The sequence below is a fragment of the Chiloscyllium punctatum genome, chromosome 42, assembly GCF_047496795.1.
Source record: "Chiloscyllium punctatum isolate Juve2018m chromosome 42, sChiPun1.3, whole genome shotgun sequence".
NCBI classification, from domain to species: domain Eukaryota; kingdom Metazoa; phylum Chordata; class Chondrichthyes; order Orectolobiformes; family Hemiscylliidae; genus Chiloscyllium; species Chiloscyllium punctatum.
In genome coordinates, this window is record NC_092780.1 from 11,488,584 (window position 1) to 11,506,661 (window position 18,078).

General features: G+C 39.8%; 1 protein-coding gene across 5 annotated transcripts in view; it reads left to right on the forward strand.

The window, feature by feature from the left end:
• Nucleotides 1–744: 744 nt before the first annotated feature.
• LOC140465729 (leucine-rich repeat-containing protein 46-like) overlaps nucleotides 745–18,078 on the forward strand; it is a 47,400-nt gene continuing 30,066 nt past the window's right edge. For 3 of the 5 annotated variants that reach the window (XM_072561393.1, XM_072561391.1, XM_072561396.1), the window contains exons 1-7: nucleotides 760–995; nucleotides 5,652–5,751; nucleotides 9,213–9,321; nucleotides 11,810–11,856; nucleotides 12,294–12,403; nucleotides 16,103–16,172; nucleotides 17,285–17,481. In XM_072561393.1, the coding sequence (XP_072417494.1) occupies nucleotides 926–995; nucleotides 5,652–5,751; nucleotides 9,213–9,321; nucleotides 11,810–11,856; nucleotides 12,294–12,403; nucleotides 16,103–16,172; nucleotides 17,285–17,481 (703 nt within the window). In that variant the 5' untranslated portion in view covers nucleotides 760–925. Of the gene's footprint in view, nucleotides 1,034–5,651; nucleotides 5,752–9,212; nucleotides 9,322–11,809; nucleotides 11,857–12,293; nucleotides 12,404–16,102; nucleotides 16,173–17,284; nucleotides 17,482–18,078 lie in introns of all 5 variants that reach the window. The other 2 variants (XM_072561394.1, XM_072561395.1) reach the window with 2 other exon arrangements.

Below are 18,078 nucleotides of genomic sequence, written 5' to 3' on the forward strand. Positions count from 1 at the left end.
CCGTTTCTCCGCACATATCCAGCCCTCTCACGAGTTTGAATACCTTAATTGGATCTCCTGTCATCTGCCTTTTCACGGAGAATAGTTCCAACTTCTTCAATCCATCCCCGTGTCAAAATTTCCTCATCTCTGAAACTGTACTTGTAAACCTCTCCAACACGTTCGCATGCTTTCTATCATTCTATGAGCAATCACAAAGTTTGAGACCAAAATAAATTTTACTGAAGGGTTATCCACCTGAACTCTTTAACTCAGTTTTCAGAATCACTGACACCTAGAACTGTACGTTGTACTCAAGCTAAGGTGAAGCAAGTGTGTAAAACCAGTTCAGCATCACATCCTTGCTCTATTACTCTTTATGCCCCTGACGAAGGGGCATCGCTTAGAAAGTGATTTCAAATAAGTCTGTTGGACTCCAACCTGGTGTGGGGCGTCTTCTGATTATTAACAAAGCCAAGGAGAAAGAATACTCTCTTTATTGCTCTCTCCACCTGTCCTGCTACCTCCAGCGACCTCAAGGAATTTGCTTTCGCTACCTTTTCCATCGATTTTATTTGTCAGCGGTCACTCCAGGCGTCCTGTACGGTACTGCTCTTTGAGTCGGACGGAGTTCCGAGAAACTTTTCGTGGGCGGCTGAGTTTGAAGCGGTTCGCAGCTCTGCCGCTAGGGTGTGCGCCTGAGCGCACTCTGACACAAAAAGGAGGCGCAGGGGGATTCTCTTGGGCGGTTTGCGCTCTCTTTGGTTGTCCGGGCCCAGCGGTTGCCAGGGGAAACGGAGGACACAATGGCGGAGGGTGAGTCCTGCTCTGTCTCATCCCCCCACATCTCCCCGAAAGGCCGCAAGTAAAATAAAACCCCCGTTAGCTCTGAAAATAAGAAACTATTTCGATTGCTTACAGCCCAGTGAAACCCAGTCAAAATCAAATGGAGCGCAATGGTAATGACCCTGTCTCTGAGCCAGGAGGCCCTGGTTCACGTCCCACCTGTTCCAGAGGTGTGTAAGAACATCTCCCCAACAGCCTGATTATAAAAGTAGGTTAATTGAAGAAAAACTGAAGTACAATGAAAGGGTTCTTATGGCAAAGTGGTAATGTCCCTGCCTCTGAGCCAGGGGTCCTTGGTTCAGGTCGTACCCGTTCCTGAGGTGTGTAATATCACCTCAGAAAGGGTCACTTGGAAAATATTTTAAAACGGGATGAAGGTGCTCTCGTGGTGGCTGTGTAGTGACCCTTTCTCTGAGGCAGCAGGGTCATGTCCCACCTGCTCCATCTCTGAACAGGCTGATCAGATAAATAGGTTAAATAAATGGAAAAACCTTTAAAAAACAGCCTCTACATTGATCCCAGCTGAAATAGCTCAGTTGGGGATGCATTCACCTGAAGATCTGGGGCCCTTCTTGTGGTGCAATGGTAGTGTCCCTACCCCTGGACCAAGCAGCCTGGGTTCAAGCCCCACTTGCTCCAGTTGTGTGTAGTAACATCTCTGATTAGGTTTTTCTATATTAAAAAGTCAAGTGGAATGAAAGGGCTCTTGTGGTGCAGTGGTGGTATTGCAGCTTCTGAGCCAGGAGGCCCTGGTTCAAGTGCTACCTGTTGCAGAGGTGTGTATATTAACAACTCAAAACAGGTCAATTGAAAAATATCTTAAATAGGATGAAATGAAGGAGCTCTTGTGGTACACTAGTATCACTCTATCTATTTATTTAACGTAGTGAAATAGGTTAAATTTTTAAAAAAGAATAGACTGTAGTAAGGGACCTCTGGTGGCACAATGGTAGTGTTCCTACCCCAGACTGGGAGGCCTGGGTTCAAGTCCCACCTTATCCAGATGTGTGTAGAATTATTAGAAATAAAAACCAGACTGCAGTCCCCAACTGCAGATTTTGGCAGAACACCTTTTGGTATGATATTAGCAGGCCCCATTTAATTTGAACAAGTCAACTGCTTGGAGACAGCATCGTGCTGACAGTGCAGACAGTGAGGAACTTGCATTGAGACAGACACTGATCATGGAAGAAGTAAGGCAGTGGAATTGTACTAATTCCACTGCAATGTAATCCAGAGACCCAAATTAATGTTCTGAGAAACTGATTTCAAACCTCACCATAGTGACTGGTGGAATTTAATTTCAATTAATAAAATTTGGAATTGAAAGCTATTCTCAGGAATAGTGGCCATGACAACTACTGTAAAAACCCACCTCATTCTCTAATTTATTTGCAGGATGGAAGTTACCACCCTTACCCAGTTTATCCCATATATAACTCCAGACTCTCAGTTACATGTTTGGCTTTTAACTGTTCTTTGAAATGGTCCAATGAGCAGTCCTGCTCATGAACATTTGGGGATAGGAAACAGTGCTGGCCTTGGTCGTGATCTGCATATTCCAATGATTTTTTTTTAAAGGTAACATAGTAAATGGAATTATATTTAGTCAGGGCGAATTGTGGAACACAGTTGCAAAAAAGAAGGAAAGGGCTGTTGTGACACAGTGGTAATGTCCCTGCTTTTGAGCTACCAACTCATTTTCCACTTTGAGACGCTGCAGCCTTCAAGACTCAATATCAGGTTCAACAACTTTAGGGCTTGAGTTCTCCCATGTCTTTACCCCAGACCCCACACACCAGGCCTTATTACCACATGGGCTGCTATTACACACGACCCATTGTTATTCACTAACAGTCCCCATTAACAGCCATTCACCCTCTGAGCCAGATCATTATTCGCGCTGTTGTCCAATTGTTCTTCTCTCTCTTTTGGTTCTATCCCTACATACCATTTATTTCTTACTCTGTTTCCCCGCCCCCAACCTTCTGCATATAAATCGACATTTTCATAGCTACCATTAGTTCTGAGGAAGAGTCATTGGACTCGAAATATTACCTCTGATTTCTCTCCACAAATGCTGCCACACATGCTGGAGCTTTTCCAGCAATTCCTGTTTTTGTTTCTGAACGAGGAGGCTCTGGTTCAAGTCTCATCTGTTCCACAGATGTGTAATATCAACTCAGAATAGTCAATTGGAAGATATCTTAAAAGTAAAGAAGGAGCTCCTGTGGCACACTGTAGCAACTCTAACTCTGAGCCAGGAGGTTCATGTCCCACCTGCTCCAGAGGTGTGAAATAAGAGCCCAGAACAAGCTTGAGTTGAGAATACCTAGATAGAAACCATTAAAAAGCTCTTGTGGTGCAATGGTAGTGTCCCTACCTCTGAGCTTGGAAGTTCAAGTCTCACCTGCTCCACAGGTATTAAGATCTGAGGGAGTGCTGCAGTGCTCAAGGTGCCGTCTTTTGGCTGAGATGTCAAACCGAATCCTTATCTGGCTGCTCTGATGAATGTAAAAGACCCTTTTCCACTATTCCAAAGAAAAACACCAGAGTTTTCCCAATTGTCCTTGGCCAAAATACATAATTCCCAGATCAATATCATATGGTTCTGGGGATGAGGGAATGTCAGTTATGTAGATGGATTGGTGAAGCTGAGACTTTCCCAGAGATGGAAAAGTTGAAAGGAGACTTAATTTATGCATCCAAAATAATATGGGGTTTCAACAGGTAGACCAAAATAAACAGCTTCTGTTGGCAGAAGGATCAAGAACCAGTGGGCAATGATGTCAAATGAAAGGTAAAGTAAACAACAGCGACATGAGGCAAAGCTTCATTACATAGTGAGTGATTAGAATCTGGGATGTACTTTCTGAGAGTTTTGTGGCGACAGATTCCGCTGTGAGTTTCAAAAGGCAGCTGGATAAGAAACCAAAGAGAAAATCAAGGTCTACAAGCTGGAAATTGGAACTAGCTGATTAATCCTTAGAGAGATCTTGCATGGACACAACATGACAAATGGTTTCCTTCTATACTGTAGTCAGTCTAAGATTCCATGAGCTTAAAGTTCCCAAAAAAATGTCTTTTTACCAGCACTATGTATGCACGCTGAATGTGGAGGTGCTGGTGTTGGACTGGGGTACACATAGTCAGAAGTCACACCAGATTATAGTCCAACAAGTTTATTTGAAATCACAAGCATTTGGAGCGCTGCTTACTTCACCTGATGAAGGAACAGTTCTCCAAAAGCTTGTGATTTCAAATAACCTTGTTGGACTATAACCTGGTATATTTGACTTCTTCATTCCTGAAGAAGGGCTTATGCCCGAAACGTCGATTCTCCTGTTCCTTGGATGCTGCCTGACCTGCTGCGCTTTTCCAGCAACACATTTTCAGCTCTGATCTCCAGCATCTGCAGTCCTCACTTTCTCCTCATATTTGACTTCTAACTTTATGCACATTGAATACAGTACCTGGAAGTAATTTGATGGGGCTGCTTAGTGATTTTATTTGAAAAAGTCACTTCCCACAATATTTATTCTTTATTGAGTTTTGAGAAGATTTGTAGCTCAGGTTGAGGTTCTGGATGTAGGTTTGCTCGCTGAGGTGGAAGGTTCATTTTCTTGTTTGGGTTCATTGGGTACCCGTTCCTTTTGAATGCAGGTGCCCAATGAATGCTGTCCACTGATTTCTGAGAAACAAACCCAAACAAGCAGAGAAAACATGTCCAGAAACCCTAGCCACTCTTCCCTGCATCAAAGATGTCTCAGAAATAACTGCTAGATTACTCAGACCCCTTGGCATCATAGTAGCCCACGAACCCACCAACGCACTAGAACAGCAGCTAATGAACTTGAAAGACCCTATACAGACAACAAGCAAAACTAATATCATTTACAAAATACCTTGCAAGAACTGTAAGGAACACTATATTGGATAAACAGGCAGAAAACTAGCCACCAAGATACATGAACATCAACTAGCCACAAAACAACATGACTCACTCTCACTAGTATCCTTACATATGGATGAGGAAGGACACCACTTCGTCTGGGACAACACACCCATCCTAGGACAAGCCAAACAGAGACACATGTGAGAATTCCTAGAAGCATGGCATTCCAACCAGATCACTATCAACAAAATATTGACTTGGATCCCACTTACCACCTCCTGAGGAAAAAAACAGGAAATGACATCACCATATAAAATGATGCCACCACAGGAAATGACATGACCAACTCTAGAAAACTCAAACATATAAATCGAAAGCGGGCTACACCACCAGTGCTTCATTTGGAGGCTCACTGAAGATGTTACCCAGTATGGTGACGAAATGTCTGAAAATGAACCTTCTAGCTCAGCAAGCAAACCTACATCCAGAATTTATTCTTTATGTTACTCTGAACAGAGTTGTGTGTGGGCATCAATGCCTAACCTTATCAACTCAGAGTGCTCCGTTATATTTACTGGTTGCATAGTTAAAGTAAACTTGTCAGGGACCTTGAGGGAAATTTACCAGCTTTGACTAAGAATCTGTTTGACCTGTCACAGGTCAAACAAGCAGAAATATTGATTCTATCTGTAGGCTAGGCTATCTAAACAAAAGAGCTAACGTAAGTGGCTGAAGAGTAATTTGTGAGTAAATCTTCAAGTTAGACTGTATTTTGTCTTTCTTCAATATCTTGTAAAGGACTGTACCAGCTGGAACCTTACTTGAACTTCTGATTAGAAGGTTGTCAATTTTACTTTTCAATTCTGTTCCCTGGTTTGTTATTTTTAGTTATTTTGGTACATATAGTGGAATCTGTATTCATTTTTTTCAGAGAGTCCGCATGAATCAAAGAAGATGGTGTACATTTCCATGTCACTGATTGCTAGGCGAAATTTGCAACTCCCTGCAGAAAAACAGACACCAGAAGACATGTGAGTAGCTGCAGCTCAGCAGAGAAAATCTGTAATGTGCAATAGGGGGAGCAATTCATGCAAATGCATTACAGAAATTGGAGTTTGAGTTGTATTTATTGCACTTCCTTCTTTAAACTTTGAAAAAGAATGTGAAGATAGCTGAACCATGACAGAGTAAGAGGGAAAATGTCAAAGAGAAAAATAACAGCGTTACCAGCAAGAATAACTCTTTCCATTATGCTCAATCCACATACCTTGCAATGAATGTGTAAACTACATTTCAGAATAGAACATATCTACTAGAGAACTATTTCCAGTGACCTTGTCAAGAAGTTTCTTGCTCATTTAATTGATTTTATGATTCCTTGATTACTTAAAATAACATAGTAAATTAAACAAACATCATCTAACGTGGGGCTCAAGATTATGACGCTTTATTAAGGATTCCATTGACAACCAACCAAAATTGTATAGTCATTTGAGCCACAAAGCTAGACAGCTCTACGCCTCACTGCCCAGATTTTGAATTTATATGCCTTCCAATCTGTCTCAGAATCCTTACCCTAAAGGTAGCTTTGGTGATCCTTTGAGGTCTTTTAAGTTTTATAACAACTTCTTACAGATTTTCTGATGCTCCTGTTGCCTGCCAACTGGAATTTGTCAAGAGCAGTTGCACATGAACTGGTGGCCATTCTGGAGTTATTGTAAATGAATAACACCATATTATTAAGAATGGGTGGTTATATGAAGTTAATTAGCTTTATTGTCAAATGAGTACAGTGAAAAGTTTACAGCCACCACATTATAGCACCATCTTAGGTGCAAAGGTACCTAGGTACAGGTACGTAGGATCAAATTCTTCAGAAACAAAAAATATTAGAAAAGTAAAGGTCCAGCTTATACGCCTTAACCTGCACATCTTTGGACTGTGGGAGGAAACCAGAGCACCCAGTCAAACCTATGCAGATACGGGAGAACCTGCAAACTCCACACAGACATCACCAAGGCTGGAATCACACCTGGATCCCTGGTACTGTGAGATAATGGTGCCACTGTGCCACCCCCCATATATACTCATTTGGACCTTTTCTGTTGGCAGTATATATAAGAAACAAAAACAGAAATTGCTGGAAAAGCCGAGCACATTTGCTAGCACCTATGGAGAAAGCAGAATTAACACTTCAGGTCCAATGATCCTTCTTCACAACTCTAAGTAGCCAACTTAATCCGATTTAGCACTTGAGTGTGATTTACATTGGAGTGTTGGAGTTAAGCACCTCAAGTGGAAGAAGGAGTGAGGTGTTTGGTTGCTTTTGACTAAACAAAGCAGCTGGCTGCTGAGTAGCTATTTCTACTTTTTAAAGTAAAAGTAAAGCTTTTAATTTTGTTTTGGTCTCTAATCTTTTGTTTCTCGTTCTTAAAATAATTTTGTCAGATGTAGGATTGATACTGGTTTAAATATATTACAATAAGATGTAAAGAGCATGGATACTATAGTAATTAATCAATAAAATTCAATGCTAGAGATAGTAGGATGGGTGATGTGCTGCTGCTGCAGTGAGGGAGCTGCTGAAGACAGGATATGCCTGTGACTTAAATTTTACAGATAAACGTACATTGCTAGAACGTATGTCAGAAGTAGGAAAAAAATTTCTAGGAAAGTATTCCTTTCTATCAGTATTTGTAGCATGAATGGGCAATATGGCAGAAAATGGACGATGTAAAATTAACAATTTAGTGAGACCATTAAATGCCGGTTTTAAGCAATAATATGAATAGAAAACTGTAACGAATAGATGGTTGTGCTATTGATCCTTTTGGGAAGTAAAGAGAATTTGAAATTTATAATAAGAAGACAACCCAGGAAATGCTCAGGTGTAGTCAATTGATGTTTCAATGTGATTCAAAGTACCATTATGCCATAAATTCTCTGAAATAGTATAATAAAGAATATGAAACTAAACATGAGCTTTGGAGAAGATGGAGATACAAATCAAAGAAAGGACACTGCATTAGTCACAACAAGTTTCAGCCTCCTGACGGAATTGTTGATGGCATAGTCTTTCAATTGCTCAGTTTTAGATAGTAGATACACATCTATAGTGTGTGAAATAGACTCTTTGAATAATGAGGGTCAAGACAAAGTTAAGGAATTTGAGAATTCCACCTGTTTCAGATTTGAGAATTATAACACATTAAAATATTTGAGAAGAACATTCATTCTTTGTAAAAGAGACAGAATCAATCAACCTATTAGCACAGATGTACTGTCAATGAAATACCATTGTAAGTAAGCCTTCGAAAAGTTAGAAGATAAAAAGTCAGTTGTGTTAAAAGTACATTGCCCATCCCCCAAAAGTTTAAAAATATTAGTAGAGGATGCAGGACTAAGTAATGGGAAATATGATAAGCTCAAAAAAAAACAGAGGTAAGTGATACAGATATGAGATTCGTAAGAAATATCGATGGACAGCTCGGAGTATATCGTGAGTCTGTCCTTAGCAAGAGATTTCAGTGAGGCAATGGCTTTGGATTTATTGGTGTGGGATGATGAAAAACAAAGTCACTGAAGTTATAAAGTGATGTGCAATGTGGTTAGAATCATAGAATCCTTACAATGTAAAAGTAGGCCATTTGGCCCATCAAGTCCACACTGACCCTCTGAAGATCATTCCACCCACACCCACCCCCGTCTCATCTCTGTAACCCTGCGTTTCCCATGGCTAATCCACCGAGCCTGCGCAACCTTGGACACAAAGGGCAATTTAGCATTGCCAATACAGTTAACTTGCACATCATAAATTTAAAATGGGAGAAAACCAGAGCACCAAGTGGAATCTTGCACAGATAGAGAGAGATTGTGCAAACTCCACACAGTCAGTTGCCTGAGGGTAGAATCGAACCCAGGTCTTTGGCACTGTGAGGCAGCAATGCTAATCACTGAGTACTCATACCACCCATTTCTAATCATTCACATGGAGTTCAGACATGAGGGAGTTATTGTCCTGCTGTTATACTTTCACTCCCTTTGTCTGAAAAATTGATATAAGCAATATTTTTCTCAGTTTTAATGTTTGTGTATAATTTATGACGCTTCAGCTTATTTCCCAGTTGAGAGTATCATCTTTGCAGAGTCAAAATACCATATTTCTTTGCTTCACCTGAATTTCTGTTCCAGCTAGTCCCCTAGATTCCTTTATTTCATTTTCCAAATAATACAAACTTCTAATTAAAATTGTTAAAATTAGTACAAGATCTCCATCTAGTGGTTAAATTTAGTAAAAAAAAAGTTTTCAAATTCTTTTGGCAAGGTAAGAAAAATGTTCTCAAGTGTGTAAAGTGTTAATTCTTTTGCTATGGCATTTCTGGGACCATTATGCTCTTCTTTTTGAGTCTGACTTAACGTTCCCTTTTTATTGGATCAACATTGATTAAAAGTTAAACTCCCGGTGTTAACGAACAATTCATACTCTGTACAGAACAAAAGCTGTGGCGAAGCTAACAACAGTTCGATTGGATCGGGAGAATATTGGCACCCTTGAAAACTTTAAATGCTTGGAAAATGTCTGCAGTCTTTATCTTCAGCAGGTACTGTTTGCAACCTCCCACAGATGGTTTTACTGAAGTGATTGAGGAGTAAACATCCAGCTTCTTTTGATATCTGAGTTCGTAATTGTAAATGTTAGAGATTATAAAATTCCAAGTTTACATAAGAACAAAACAACTAGGAGTAGGCAGTTTAGCCTCTTGAGCATACTGTCATTTAATATGGTCATGGCTGATTTCATCTCAGCCTCAACCCCACTTTCCTCTGTGCTGTCCAAAACCCTTCAATCCATTACTAATTAAAAATTGATCTATCTCCTCTTTAAATTTACACAGTATCCTGGTATCCACCACACTCTGGGGTAATAAACTGCACAGTTCATGAGGCCTTTGAGAGAAGTAATTTCTCCTCAATTCTGCTTTAAATCTGCTATCTCTTATCCCAAAACTATGACCCCTTGCTCTAGATTGGTCACATAAGGAAACCAACTCTCTACACCTCCCAATCTTCAGACTCCAGAGAGTATAAGCCAAAACTGCTCAATTTCTCAATCTCTGTTTATAAGACAAATCCCTCATCCACTTTATAAATTGATTTCAGTTCAAGTAATGATAGAAGTGCTACAATTAGCCTTAACAATCTCAGACAAAAAGAGGAAATATTCCTCCTTGCTGTCCTATTGGTGGAATGTAGCATTCTTATACTAGATGATGGGGAAATCTGTCCTGTCAAATATCCTGATAAACTTGCGATCTGGAATGAAAACAGCACGCTGCACAGACACAGTTGGCCTGGCTGCATCTTGAAGAATGAAGCAGAATTAATGTTTTATGGTAACTTTTTCTTACATTCCTCCATCCTATCCCTATCCACTCTGCCCCAGAACCTTGCCATATTTACTTACTGAAAGGGAGAGGACCCATTCTTTCCTTTTCTCACATTAATTTACACCCATTTTACATTTCTTTTTACTCACTGAACAACCATTTTGTCTTTTGTACCTGGGCCTCTGTCAAAAGTATAAAAACACATCTTGCAACACATTTTTAATTCTGACTAAGCATTTTGGGCTCAACACATTCACTCTTTCACTCTGCAAAGAGCTGTCAGATCAACTGAATTTTCCTGGCATTTTGTTTCAGATTTCTAGTGTCTGCAGTATTTTGCCTTTATTTAACTTAGATTTAACTCTTCGAGCTAAAAGGAGAAAACAGGAACATGGTACTGAGTTGAATGATCAGTTGTGATCATTTTGAATGGGTGGAGCAGACTCAATGGCCTACTCCTGCTCCTAGAATCCCTATATTGTGGAATCAGGCCATTCAGCCCATCTAGTCCACACCAACCCTTCAAAGAGCATAACACCCAGACCTGCTGCTGTAACCCATTGCTATTTCCCATATCTAACCCACCTAGCCTGCACACCTTTGGACTGTGGGAGGAAACTGGAGCACCCACACTGACACGGGGGGATGTGCAAATTCCAGTTGCCTGAAGCTGGAATTGAACCTGGGTCTCTGGCACTACGAGGCAGCAGTGCTAACCACTGAGCCACCATGCTCCTCTTTATTGATTTTTATATATATAATTCTTCTTTGGCAAATGGGATTCAGAGAAGAAGTATGTTGGACTCTATTTCCTCTGATTCCTTCTCCACAGATGCTTCCAGATGTGCTAAGTTTCTCCAGCACCTTCTGTTTTACTTCATAACGCTAGCATGCTCAATATTTTCTCTCCAGACCTGGACTCAAGTGGGATTAATTGAACTGCTCTATCAAAGAGCCAGCATAGTTATGGTGGCTGGAATATCCTCAGACTGTGCTGAAAATTTCTATGACCAAAAATTGTATTATGATTTATTGGAACACAACCACTTCCAGTCTAATTGTATGTTATTATGAATAAGGAAGAGAAGAGGGGGGAGATTAAACTGTTCAAAGTACCATTGGTAATTCTAACCAGCATTCATGAGGGTTATTAAATCCAAAAATATAAAACCATTAACTAACCTGAGTGAAGCAGGAGCAAATTAAGGGAGAAATGTAGCACTGGTGTAACAATGAAATGCAAACCCACCCTGTATTTGAAAAATTTCTTACAAATGTTGCCTATCTTCCAATCATTCATTTTTGCAGCTATTCAATAACAGTTCTCTTCCCCAGTAGAGATAGTAGGAAAAACACTGTAGTATTTTCTTTGAAAAAGCAATCTGTTGGAAATCCTTTGCTGAATTCCTAACACTTGGAACCGTTTGCATGCCTGGCATCGTTTAAAGATGAATATTTTTAATGAGTACAGAACATAAATACAGAGCTGGATTTGTGGGGCCAAAAGGCCTGTTTGTATCCTGTTAAGTTAATGCTGTGGGAGGGTCTTGTCTTTTCATACCTAGGTGATTATAGGCAGTTTGACCAGTAGGATACAGATCCAAACACCAAACATACATGTGATCATTCCATCTTATAACAGTCCATCTCTAGCTAAGATGTTACCTCATTCTCTCCTTATGTTCCTTCTTTCCAATCACAGAATCAGATAAAGAGGATAGAAAATTTAGAATTGCTTTGCAGTTTAAGGTGAGTACAATTTGACATGACAACCAAATTTATTAACATATTTTGGTTTTATTAAAGTTAGCACAAGACAGCTTCATAATTTGCATTCATTTTCGACAACCCTCATCCGCTAGAGAGTGATTGCTTGTTCAATATGAGAGTAGCCAGGGCTTTAGTGCAAGAATCATTACTTATCTGCTGTGAGGACTCCTACTTCTGTGAGCATGTCAATGCCCATTTAGTGTGGTCACTGTTCACTTAATGTTAGGATCAACAGTGACTCCATGTGAAGGACACTCCTCTTTCTAATCATCAATGCTGCAGTGCCTATGAGGTTCCTTATTCTGTGTCATGATTTTAGTGACCATTGAAGAGGCATATTGATAGATAAGCCTTTCATAATGCAAGAGAACCTGAAACAATGTGGGGAATATTACATTTCTCATAGTATATTGCAGGTTTTTGATGCTGGCTGGTAACAAAATCCAAAAGGTGGAAAACCTTAAACCTTTGCAGCAACTGGGATTCTTAGACCTTTCAAATAATCAGATTGAACAGCTTGACCCAGGTTGGTTTACTTTCATCACAATTTACATTTTAAAGTGGATATTCTTGTGTAGCTGGAACATAACAAACGTTTAGTCCTTTGCTGGTTCTCTTGAAGGCATTTGAACAAAGAGCAAAGAACAGTACAGCACAGATACAAGTCCTTCAGCCCTCCAGGACTGCGCTGCCACATTTTGACTTTCCATACTAAAACTGTCTTCACTTACAGGATCTCTATCCCTCTATTCCCTTCCTATTCATGTATTCATCCAGCTGCTCTTTGAATGCTGCTATTGTGTCTGCATCCATCACCTCCTCTGGCAACGTGTTCCAGGCACTCACCAATCTTTTTGTGAAAAACCTGCTTCGCACATTGCTTTTAAACTTCCCCCTTGTACCTTGAACCTGCGTCCCAGAGTAATTGACCCCTCCAGCCTGGAAAAAAAGCCTCACACTTTCTATTCATGCCATTCACAACCTTATAAACTTCTCTCAGGTTGCCCCTCAACCTCCTTAGTTCCAGTGAAAACAAACTCAGTCTAGCCAACCTTTCTTCATAGGTAAACTCCCCCATACCAGGTAATACCCTCTTCAAAACATCCACATCTTTATGGTAGTGTGGTGACCACAATGGTACGCAACATTCCAAGTGTGGCATAACTAAAGTTCTATAAAACTGCAGCATAACTTGCCTATCATTATACTCAATGCCCGTTCCAATGAAGGCAAGCATGCAAGAAGCCTTTTTAAGTACCTTATCTACCTACACTGCCCCCTCCAGTGATCTGTGGATCTGCACACTCCAATCCATCTGTATATCGATACTCCTAAGAGTTCTGCCATTTGCTGCCGTTTGACTCCCAGTCAGATCAAGGGGATGAAAGTGTCCTCTTGCTGATGACTGAGATGTCATTAATGAAATAAGTTGCAGAGTTTGTTCAAGTGGGACAGAGTCCAGCAAATGATGTCATCTTTAATGCAACCAAAATTATCTGCAATTTTAAAAAATTTAATCGTTTTACAGGATGCAAGCATCACAGGGTAAGCTAATACTTGATGCCCTTGTAGAATTACTTTTCAGAAGTAAGTTGGTGGTTAGTCGTCTTCTTGAATCTCTGCAGTCCATTAAGTGTGGGTACACGCATTTTGCTGTTAGGGAGAGAGTTCCAGGATATTGCCCTAGTCACAGTGAATAAATGGTTCCAAGTTAGGATTATATGTGGCTTGGATGGAAATTTGAAAGTGATGGTGTTCTCATCGCATCTGCTGCTTTCCCTTCTATGTAGTAGAGTCATGGTTATGGAAGATTTGTTGAAGGAGTGTTGTTGAAGGAGTGTTGCTGAATTTCTGCAGGTGGCAGGTTTCTCTAGATAGACACAGTGCTGCCATTATACTTTGGCAGCAGAGGGATTAACTGTTGAAAGTGGTGATTGGCACATCAATCATGTGGGCTGCTTTATCCTGGATGGTGTCAATTTTAATCAGTATTATTGGAAATGCATTGATCCAGGCAAATGGAGAGCAATCCATCACACTCTTGACTTCTGACTCTTGATGGTAAACAGACACTTGGGAGTCAAGAGATGAGTTACTTGCCACAGAATTCCCAGTGTTTGACCAGCCTTTATAGCCATAATATGGCTAGTCCAGTTCTGTTTCTGGTTAATAGTAATCCACCAGGATGTTGATTTTGGGGATCGTTCTCTAGTTCTCTCTACCTATGAACATGTGAGAATGGTAGCAATAGAATCTCCTAATGATGCTGTGTCCTACTGTTTCTAAGCTCAAGGTACATTGCTGAAGCAGAATAAAGAGAATGTGATGTTGCTGCTAGCATAGGAACTTTTGAGGCTGCAAGTTTATTGTCTATCACTGATTCTTCACATTAAAGTCAAAAAAGAAAAGACAATTGTTTCCTAACAAAATGAAATCACATAATTTTCTCAGTTTATATCGTAAGTGATGCAGTTTGTGTCAGTAATCAACATTATTATAAAGCTGGAAAGTATTGTAGGAGGTTAGGTATAAGCTCAAAGTCTGGTATGTGAATTACTTGAAAAATAATAAATTATGAATGTGCTTTTCATCTGTAAGTAAATATCTGTATCTAGCTCAAGGATAGATTTCTGGCTTTAGTACAGCACTGCTTTTCTGCATCAGATGAAATAGTTGCAAGGGGATTGAACCCCAAATAATGATGTTGGGTCACATAAATATAATGACTTAACAATATTACAGCAATCCATAAAATTATTAAGAGATAAGGAAATCAGTGGTCTGGGTTTATCAATTAATTTATTAAAACAAAATCACAATATTGAATACTGAAGTAAATTAATCTCGACTGATCACCCTTGGAAATCTCCAGCACTCCAAGGACACTCGACATTGAGCCCTGTTTACAATCTAGGAGCTCTTCATGAGATAAACTAAAAATATTAATTCTACCTGTTGCTCCAGACAAATTTATAATTCTTATCTTGGCAGTTAATAGCTTCCAACAATTCTAGAATCTGAAATCATTTGATACCATATTCAATCAGGGCACTAATCCATGTGATCATGCTTTGTCTGAAGAGCTTTATTTAATCTGTTTTAAAATTATTTTACTACTTTGAACTTGTGACTAGAGCGACTGACACATTGTGACTTTATTACTATTACAGGTTTGCTTTATCTATTCTGCATGAAATGTTCCAAGGTTTTCAGAGCGACAATTGCTTTTACCAGAGTACATTTAGATTCCTTGTGTCTCAGTGCTGTCAGAACTGATTTCTGTCAGGCAGCTGAAAACACAATGCATATTCCTACACCACCAGTTTTTGAACTGACTGAGGCGGGGTTAAGAAACAAGTTCAAACCAGAATATTTTCCCTCTACACCATTCACATCTTCCAATACAAATTGGATAGAATAATAAGTACAGGAGGTGTCTATTCTGCCCATAATGTGTGTGCTGGCTCCTTGAAAGAGCTACCAGTTAATGTATGAAAATGCTGGAAGATAGATGAGAAAAGACCATTTTGCCTGTCACATCCAGTAAACCCAACATAGTTTATCCATGCCCAGTTACTTTCAGGGAGAAGTAAAAACCACTGGCAACTTCAAGAAAAATTCTAGGACATTCCTTCCAATCCCTAAAACAGTTGAACATATTCTGGAAGACATGCAGCTGACCATAACAACTTCCCTCCATAGCCAGAAATTGACTCAGCTCTCAGGAATCTGTTCAGATCAGTTTGTAGTGATTCCAAACCTATCATGTGTCTCAGATATATGTTTCAGAGAATAATTAATCTGTGAAAAATAAATACTTCCTTAAATCTCTCTTACAGATTGTATAGATATAACCTCTAGTTGTACCAACCTCGTAGATTAGATTGTTTATTTGAAATCCAAGTGTATAGAATCTGCCCTTGTTTGGAAAATTGTTCTCCAGAGTTGCCCAATTGCCTAAGGCTGACAGTCAAAGTTGAGTAAGAAATAGTGACATCGCAATTTAGAATGTAACATGTTGAAGAAATGTGTGACCAAAATTCATGATAAAGGGAATATAAGAAATAGGAATAGCCTGTACAGCTCCTTGAGCCTGCTTTAGGCAAGATCTGCGTACTGCACAAGAATTTACATTTATATAGATCTCCAAGATAGACATCCGAAAGCTTAATGGCTGTCACTGGAGTTGCTTAGTTCCTTATGAAAAATTATTTCTGTCTTTAAGGTGAATTTCCAGAGAGTCTCATCATTCTGAAGATGATTGACAATGACTGCACCAAACAGGAACGATATAGGTGAGAGCTGAATGCTGATTATATCGCTTCAAATTTGATGCTTTCCCAGATAGCCACTTCTGCCACTTGTACCATTATGTGATACTGAGTAGAGGTTGTTTGAGATTGATCATTGCTATTGTGGCTCAGCAGTTAGCACTGCAGCCTCACAGCACCAGAGTCCCAGGTTCGATTCCAGCCTCGGGTGATTGTCTGTGTTGAGTTTGCACATACTCCCCGTGTCTTGTGTGGGTTTCCTCTGGGTGCTCCGGTTTCCTCCCACAGTCCAAAGATGTGCAGGTCAGGTGAATTGGCCATGCTAAATTGTCCATAGTGTTAAGTGCGTTAGTTAGAGGGAAATGGGTCTGGGTGGGTTACTCTTCGGAGGGTCGGTGTGGACTGGTTGGGCCGAAGGGCCTGTTTCCAATCTCATTGGTCCTTCATTGCTTTGTCGTGGGTCTATCTGGTGATTAGTTGTAGAGGTATTGTTCTTAGATAACAAAGTTGATTGCATGACAGCAATAAGTACAACTATATTTGATCAAGCCCAGTTACTAGGACCATCAGGATCTGATATGGGTACATGTGTTTCCTTTGAAAGCTAGAGTAGAAATCATTGTCTCCAAACACTCTGACATCAGTAGAATGGGTGGAGCCAAAGGAACATGAACATTGACCCCAACAAACCCACTATACTATACATGAGCCTAAGGGAGAGAAACTGCAGGAAGCATAAAAAAGAAGATTTGATGTGTATGTTTCACGTGTAAAATTGGTAGATTGAAAGGAAATTGATGTACAGAATGTTTTTACACTGTACTTTGACTCGCATAAAGAAATAAAGATTTATAGGTTATTTTTAACACAACAAATTTATTGGGACGCTGACAGAATTGGCTCAGAGATCTGTTTTACACCCGTCCAGATTTCCTGTTGCTTTTAATGAGAAACAACGTGGGGTGCTGTGAAACAAGCAATCCTGACTTTTCTTGCAGGTGTGTCAGGTTACTCTCCATATTAATAGTATTCATAGTCTGACTGATCCATATTAATATGGCATTCACCTTTGCTGATAAGGGCTCAGTAATGGAGTGCTTGTTCATCTTCAGTCCGTGTTTGTCTGTATTTTACAGGGAGAGGATAATAGGGGCTCTCCCTGCTCTCCAGCAACTTGATGGTAACCCTATTCAAAGGAGGAAGGAACCAAATGAAACTGATGAAGCAAATGAAACCTCTGGAGATTCTGAAAGTGAGGAGGAACAATATGATTCTGAAACTAAAAAGGAAGATTCATTGCCTGAGATCTCAGTTTCACTAGGAAAAATGAAAGGTAAAGATTATTTATAGTATAATTTTTGGGTTGGTATGTGAGTTAAATAAAAACTGTTTGGAATCTTGACTATGCTATAGGAAATATATTTTAGTGTCAACAACAATCATTCAATTCTGCATCAGCACCATCATTGCCCCATAATTTTGGATGGCAGAATCCACAAATATTTTCTCTTTTCTCATTGAAAGACTCAGCTGTGATTTCCCTTTTCCTTGTGTAAGAGCAACAACCAGTTGTCATACTGTCCTGATTCCAAAAACAGTGTGACCATTACTGCCTTGAAGTTACTCTCCAGCATTTGTTATCTTCTAAGAGAGGGGTTACTTTTGTTAAATGGTTCCACTCATTGATCCCTGACTTACTGAAAGTGAGCTTGTATGGATGCCTGTTGTCACCAGGATTCAAATCAATGCATTACTCTAATTGATTCACTGTAAACACATGACAGAAAGTCATATGAATGATAGTTCAGAAATCTGATATTACCCATGAATTAAAACCCAGCGAGAGTCGGTCTCCAGAGACAAGGAGAAGAAATAATAGAAAAAGCAGGCGGAATTTTTCAAGGCTCCGAATGACATGGGCTTGGTGAGA